We start from the raw sequence: 7,568 nt of genomic DNA, 5'->3' as shown, positions 1-7,568 counted from the left end.
CGGTACAAAAAATGCGTGCACTGTTCGCCCCCTCGCACCTCCAGGGGGACGTGACGCGACTCCAACCAGAAAAAATAAATACAAAGAGGGCCACCACACCAGCCCGCGCGCAACTTTTCCGACACGCTGACACGCGGGCCGCCCCGCCGCCCGGCCCCACCGCCCAGCGGCACACGCCCGCTACCAACCCCGGACCCGTCAAATCGGCGGCCGGGCCCGCGGCTCCCCTCACGGGACAAACAGACACGGCACAGCAGACGCCACTCCTCGCGCGGGCCCCGCGTGTCACCCAGACCCGGCTCGGTGGCTCCGGAGGCGCGCTCGATCTGCGGCCGCGGGGGCGACGGACGGCCGGATGCGCGCCCGCAGGCGGATCGGAGGGCCGGGGCGCGCCCGTGGGACATTATCGCGTCCCCGAATAATATAAGGCTGCGAGTCAACACAGCGAACAAGAGTGATAGGGAGAGAGGGCCGGAAAAAAATCACTGGGAAATTATTGCGAGGGCGAGAGGAAGAGGGAGGAGGCGGAGAAGCAAGGGGGAGGCGAGCGAAGGTGAGATCTCCAATCCTTCTGGAAGCTTCTGGGTTCGTCGGGACCCTCCAGCAATTCCCTTCTCCGCGGGCGCGCGCCGCGTCGCCGGGGTGCGTGGTTTTAGGCGGCGGCGCAGCTTAATTAGCACGCGGGGCGTGGACGGACGACGAGCGCCGTCGCGTGTCTGCACGCACGTCACGGGCCGGGCCTCCGCCGCGCGCCGCCAGCTCCGTCGATCTCGTCGGGGCTGAGGGCCCCCCGGCGCTGCTAGATCCTTGTGGACGCTCGTCGATTGCATTGACCCGCGCTTCGAGTGCTCGATTCGCGCGTGGGGTTTTGTGGGCTCAGTGGCGGAGCTGCTGAATTCAGCTCTTTCGGCGCTCGATTTCGTTTGTTTTTCAAGCTGTCAAGTGCCCGTGTGGAGTTTTTTTTAAGCTGCGCCGAGCTGGGTATTATAATGATTGGATTGGATTCGGTAGGTGTGCGTGCGTGTGGTACAGTCCGCTTGCGGGTTAAAGCCTGCTGGATTTAGTTGCTTCAGTGTTTGCTGTTGCGCTCCACTTCCTGTTGTTAGTTGTTACTTGCTTACTTCGATTTCCTCACGGGAGCACCGCACCAGTTCGATGGGGACCGCGAGCTGCGGGTTGGAACTGAATCAGTTCATGTCCTAAGCCATGTATTGCTTATATCTAGATGCTTCTGGATGCGATGGTGGTGGGGAATCCCACTGCTTTTTGGTTGTGGATGTTTCATTGTTTTTCTATTGCGATTCGTCAAGTATCCTGCTTATTATCATCTTCCTTATGGTTAGAAATGCTTGCTGCTATTTGGTGATTATAATTGTTAGCCTTTTCCTTTTAGTGGACTTGTCGCTCGTAATTTAACCCCTCGCAAGAAATGCTTCTGTGCTCTGGTACTTCTGTTTCCAAAAGTATCAAATGTGTGCATTTTGTTCTTTCTCCATGCATATTATGAAATCCATTGCGGAGTGACTAGGAATGGTTTGAGATGCTTAGCTCAGCAGCTTAGTCTCTCTCTGTTGGTAACAAGTCTGTTGTTTTGTTCCCTTTGCCTGTTCTCAAGTGGAACCTTGGTGTGTCTACTTTGTTGTCTCGGATGCGAACTTCTAAGATTCAATTGCACGCAAGCATTTCCATTTTTTGTCCACAGTAAAATGGGAAGGAGCCAATTTCCATGTTAAATAGAGCTTTCTTTACACGTCTCAGTCCCCGCACGTGCGTTTTGCTTGCTATGTTGGATTTACAGCTTATTGGATAGCTATTTTGTTTAAGTTTTGATTGGTTGATTTTGCTAACCATGAGCAGCCTCACATGGCAGAGTTTGATATGTCATAAATGTTCCATAACTTCTAATCCTCAGTCGATACTAGAAAGTGTACCAATTGCACTTCGTAGAACAGTCTGATTTCCATGTTGACTTCCATATTGTATAAGAATACCACCAGCCCATCTTCATCTATCCAGTTGAACTGAGATATCTAATTAGGAAGACCACAGATATTGTGTTGTGCAAATGTGCAAATGTGCAATGCATTTTTGTGTGTGCAAACCACACTCACAGAAGTTGTTACCCTGGTTTCTGCATCATAATTTGGTGGATACGTTTTGAGTTCCGCATAATTGTGGTACTTAAGACCATTTTGTACTTTTTGCAAAAAGACTTTGTGTCTTTGTTAATTTTGCTTGTCTCAAATCTAACTCTACCTTTCACGATTCTATCTGATAGGACTAGAAGAATCTCCCAAGACACTTGTGTCAAATTTTGAATTCTGCAGAATTGCTGCATCTGCTCATTAGCAAGATGTCCATTGAAGAAAGGAAAATAAGTTTGATAAACAGGACGACTTCGTTAAATCCTAACGCGGTAGAATTTGTTCCTTCATGCCTTAGATCTGTGAGTGATGCTTCAAACAGATCGGACACAACCAAGATTCCTGTCTCAGAGTCCTCCAAGGAAATCAGCGCAGACCAACCAGAGTCCGTACCAAGCAACCCTGATGAAGAAGCACACCGGTATTGGCAACAACAGCTTCCAGATGATATCACCCCTGATTTCAACGTTCTTGGCCAAGATGAGACTCCTGGACCTGACAGTCTTTCACTCACGGGCCTCTCAATGAATGATGGCTTTGGTGCTTCATTATTTTCTCCAAACCAGACATCAAGAATGCAGCACCATGCTTCTCCATTTGTTAGGGACACGCTAAGTACACGAGCGAAGTTTGAATTTCCTGGCCAAGAACAGCCGCAAGCTACTATTATGAGTCCCACTGCAAGTACCATGAGTCCAACTGCTGCTCCATGGGTAAAGACAGTAAGAAATGGTGGTCAATATGGTACAAACAGAAGGGATGCTAGTCACTACAATGGAGATTCTAGCATTGGTATATTGATTTGATGAGTGTAATTTTCTATACTGAAGGTGATTCTATTAACCCTAACCTTTCCACTTGCAATTTCAGGATCCCCACTGCAGTCTGATGCTTATTACAGAAACCGGCGTAGCTTTAGGTCAAGTATGGACAGCATGACTCAGCTGGAGGTCTGTCTTCATTAATGCATCCTATACATCTCAAATCGTTCATTTGAAATTATGTTCTTCCGAGGCTCCAACTGTCCATAAGCTTAGGTACACAACAACCATAAAAGAAAAAAAAAGATATGGCACTAACCAGGTCCCTATTTTCAATCTGTAAGCTAACTGGTGTGTTTATCATATATTAGAGCAGCAAAAGTCTTGATATGTTTAAAAATGGTCATGAGGTACATGCAGTGTATAGTTTTACAGTTTACATCAACCATGCAGAGGTTTAATACCAGCTAAGATGTATGTTATAAATAAACATGAAACTTTTAGCAAGATCACCCCCCCCCCCCCCACTCACCGCCCACGTGCGTGCAGGTCGATGTTGCCCGCGCTTATGGTTTTACTTGTCAAGTTTTGCATGTATTGCGATTCCTAGTTCCTTATTCGACCTTTGGTTTGTACAGCTAGGAGCCTAGGACTTTCACTCCCTAGTCACGAATGCATATTCAATTTGATGTCGTAATCGATTACAAGCAATAGGGATCTCATGTGTCTCTGACCTTTTTGGTTGCTTCTACCCATTGCCATATTTTTATGCAAATTTTTTGGCAACCGACAATTGTGTCATGGCCATCTGTCCTGCAAGTGGCAAGATTCGGCAATAAATTATATTTATGGCATGTGAGGTACGGTGCTGTAATGGTGTAGTGTGCTACAAGTTTGGCAAAGATCCAGACACTGGCCTAAGAAAGTCAAACATGCCTAACTCATGTGTTGCAAATTGTGGCAAGCAACTAAACACCGTCTTAGAACAGAAACTAGTCTACCATGGTATCCGCACTAAGCTATATATATAAAACGAGTATATATTGTGAGACTACGTATTGTATGAGTTATTTGAGTAATGATATGAAAGCAATGTAAAACTTGGTGAATTCTTTATGTTCTCAGTTGCAACAACTAATAGGCACTTTCACTTGGTGTGTACAAGACTGCAAGCCACTGATAAAAAAGAAAATATCATGTTCTGTGGTAGATACACTACTGTGCAATTGATGCATCAGTCTCACCAAACATGTTGTGGTGGGTCTCATAGGATTACTTGCATTTCGTTGGACTTCCTATGAAGCCCACAAACTAGGATGACTTGTATTTACAGTGACTACAACAGATCACTCTGATTATCTATGGAGCCATTCCATTTTAGAAGAAACTGACTTATAACTCTTATTTTGTATCGATAACTATATAACGGTGTTAATTCTCCGTTTCAGGTATCATACCCTATTAGTTCAAACCAATCAAGTTAGGGTGTATACGCTAGAATGTACGGAACATAGTTTAATTGTTTTCTTCTGAGGTCAATCTCCTGATAAAATCTGCTATTTTATTCAGTCCAACCATAGTTTTAAGAAACCATAGCTAACAAATATATTTTGTGATCTCACTGCCAGTTTTGTGGTCAAATGTCTGTTATCCACAAAGTATCTGATCTGCCTGTGGGTTAACAAAACTGCATACGCCATATTTTCTGATGATTTTTGTATTGGTTACTTTGGAATATTTGATGGCAATAGCTACAGTCTACTACCTCCGTGCCATAATATATGATGTTTTGGTAGGCTAAAGTAGCCTACCAAGATGTCATATATTTTGGCATGGAGGTAGTATTGTTTACCTGCATGAAATCTACTTGAAACACTTGTTTAATACTACAATATGTTCAATAGCAGAATAAAGTTGATGGACGACTCAATCAGAATCTCAGGTCACTGTCATTTGGACATTCAAGTCCCCCATCACCAGTATCATATGCTCAAAATGGTCTTGCCAACTATAACAAAGAGGCTTTTGGTCTGCCGAACAGTCCATACAGATCTCATTCAGCCATACTCACAGATGATATAATTTCACCTTCAGCTGGCAGGGAACGTTTATCCCTAGATTCTCCAAGGGGGAGGTACAAGACAACTAATTTGCCTGTTACTAGTCTTGGTTCAAGCAGAGGCTCTCATCTGTTGGCTGGCTCATACAATGGTAATCATGATATGCTCTCAAACAACACACTGCAAAACATTGCTGGAGTTCAAACGGGACAAACTTGGCTCGACACAGATGCTACGGGTAGTGTTCTTGAATTATGATACATGTTTTTTTTATGAACCTGTGGCAGCACAGATGCCTAGTTGCCTTATTGTTTGAATTTTCTTATGACAGCTAACATGTTTTTGGAAAAGGATGAAGTTCATGATTTTGCAAGTCTAAGACATGCACTTCTTGAACAGGTAGATATACTACTCTGAGAAACCAGATTGTTGGAATTGAGCCGTAGTTATTGTGAGTATATATGGTAATTTTATGTTAGTGAAAGTAGTATAGTAGTGATAATGCACATAATTTAATTACTACCATAATTTTTTAGTAGCATCTTTTATTCTACTGCAGTATGAACTGATGGTCGTCACTCACCATGTAGTAACAATTACAGGAACCTAGACCTGGAAACTATAGTTGTTCATGGCATTTAAAATGAACTCACTGCCAGTAAAACTACATCTCATAGGAAGAGAGTTTTTGTTAGTGTGTTCTGGAGCTATGCTATATGGACCAATTTCCTATGAACATTTTATTTTGTGTTTGCTGTTGGTCATACAAGGACCGCACAGAATCTAAAATACTCTGATTTTTACACCACTTCAATAGCGGCCTCTCGAAATATATCTTGTATTGCGAGCACTGTTTTCTCGACTTGTGGTTATGTTTGCTCACAGTGCTGCTGTCTAATTTTTTTAGCAGGATAGACAAGCTTTTCTAACTGGTGGCAATCCTTTAGCAAAGGAACTAAATATTAAGGAGCTGTACTCTATCCAAAGCAGATTAGCTCAGGAGAAGGCTAGAGAAAATATATATCAACAGAGGTCAGCACTAATTTCCTCCATCTCACATTTTTTGAGTCACATTTATATATGTTCCGATAATGTTATCTTGTGTAAGAATGAACACGTCTGCACATACAAACTGTTATGTCTATAATTTTGCATAATTCAAAATGCCACACCAGGCTTTCTTCTTGGTGAGCATACAGTGCTTGGGCTTTTTATGTGAGTGAACAATAGAAGATTTTCTTTAAACATACTCCCTCCGTATCTAAATATGTCTTTTTTAGAGATTTCAATATGGATTACATAGGGATGTATATAGACATATTTTAGAGTGTAGATTCACTCATTTTGCTCTGTATGTAGTCCATATTGGAATTTCTAGAAAGACTTATATTTAGGAACGGAGGGAGTACTTGGTTTGCATGCATTATTATTATCTGAAAACTTACCTGTTTTATTTGAATGCTGTTTAAGATAAGAAATTGTTCATATATTGTCAAAATAATATGTTCTGTATATTACTCCCTCCGTTTCTAAATATAAGACCTTTTAGAGATTTCAATAGGAACTACATATGGAGCAAACCGAGTGAATCTACACTCTAAAATATGTTTTATATACATCCGTATGTAGTCCATATTGAAATCTCTAAAAGGTCTTATATTTAGAAACGGAGGGAGTATAATTCAACTTGTATCTCTAAAAGGTCTTATATTTAGAAACGGAGGGAGTATAATTCAACTTGTATGGGTAGCTTGCATTGAAGTTTAAAGTTTAAGATCTCGAAATTCTACAATACCAGCCAGATCATTTGTGTACCATTATGGAGTATGCTGTATACCTCCTTTTGAGTCACAGTCAATGCTATTGCTTAATATTATTACTTAATAAATCAGTGCCAGTCACTGCCCATCTACTATATCGTAGTCCAGTACCCCGCAAATGAATCAACCACGATGCTCGGTTGTGAAATGATTCTCACATCATGATCTCTCTCTCTAGATTACTAAATGGTAAACGAGTTGTTGGCTAATATTCTCTTGATTGCCTTCACCAGATTCCAGATGCCAGAGTTGCAAGGCCTCATCCAGGAGCAGAATCCCGCGATCGATCTTTGTGGTCTTCATGCAAGTGAGGCGATGCACGTCCTGAACAACGAACTCAACAACCGGAGGAAGATCGCCCGTTCCACGGGCCGCCGGCTCCAGGCCATCATTATCTCTAACCCCCGTACCCCTGCGAGGCTGACCGCCGCCATCGAGCAGTACCTCCTGGAGCACGGCCTTCAGTACACGCAGGCACAGCCGGGCCTCTTCCGCGTCCTGCTGCAGTGAAGTAGCAGGGACCGCCTAGGTGTTTGCGGACACGGCAACAAAACAAGAAAAAGAATGACCTGTACTTCTGTATATGGCAGAGATGAGTAGCAGAATAGAAATGATACAGCGACAATAGTTGGTTGTAATGTTGGTATATCAGGGTTTTTTTGTCGGCAAATACGTTGTAAAATTTGCGGAATTAGGTGACGCGTTGTCCAACAGTAGTAGGGGAAATGTTGCATGCACGCTTTTATGCTGCTGCGTGTTAAAGGCACATATGTTGTTTGGTTC

At 43.2% G+C, this 7,568-nt stretch overlaps 1 protein-coding gene across 4 annotated transcripts; it reads left to right on the top strand.

Annotated features, from left to right (window-relative positions):
• The first annotated feature begins 397 nt into the window (after positions 1 to 397).
• On the top strand, positions 398 to 7,568 carry LOC125552851 (polyadenylate-binding protein-interacting protein 7-like). Of its 4 annotated transcripts, none has more exons than XM_048716550.1 (7): positions 398 to 553; positions 2,279 to 2,936; positions 3,015 to 3,094; positions 4,813 to 5,203; positions 5,297 to 5,364; positions 5,876 to 5,997; positions 7,019 to 7,568. In XM_048716550.1, the coding sequence occupies exons 2-7, from the start codon at positions 2,354 to 2,356 to the stop codon at positions 7,293 to 7,295; spliced, it is 1,521 nt and encodes a 506-aa protein (XP_048572507.1). In that variant the 5' UTR covers positions 398 to 553; positions 2,279 to 2,353; the 3' UTR covers positions 7,296 to 7,568. The 4 variants fall into 4 exon arrangements, with proteins under 4 accessions (XP_048572507.1, XP_048572506.1, XP_048572504.1 ...); XM_048716549.1 differs by having other exon boundaries at positions 4,810 to 5,203; XM_048716547.1 differs by having other exon boundaries at positions 4,810 to 5,203; positions 5,873 to 5,997.

This window comes from Triticum urartu, chromosome 4 (assembly GCF_003073215.2).
Source record: "Triticum urartu cultivar G1812 chromosome 4, Tu2.1, whole genome shotgun sequence".
Taxonomy (NCBI): Eukaryota; Viridiplantae; Streptophyta; class Magnoliopsida; order Poales; family Poaceae; genus Triticum; species Triticum urartu.
The sequence above is the reverse complement of the archived record's forward strand: the minus strand, read 5'-3'. Positions and strand labels throughout refer to the sequence as shown.

Bases quoted from the DNA above. Each gene is read 5' to 3' on its own strand.
- LOC125552851 (XM_048716547.1), top strand. From the start codon at position 2,354: ATGTCCATTGAAGAAAGGAAAATAAGTTTGATAAACAGGACGACTTCG. The intron at 5,365-5,872 runs GTAGATATACTA...TAATTTTTTTAG, and splicing joins GACATGCACTTCTTGAACAG to CAGGATAGACAAGCTTTTCT. The intron at 5,998-7,018 runs GTCAGCACTAAT...TGCCTTCACCAG, and splicing joins GAAAATATATATCAACAGAG to ATTCCAGATGCCAGAGTTGC.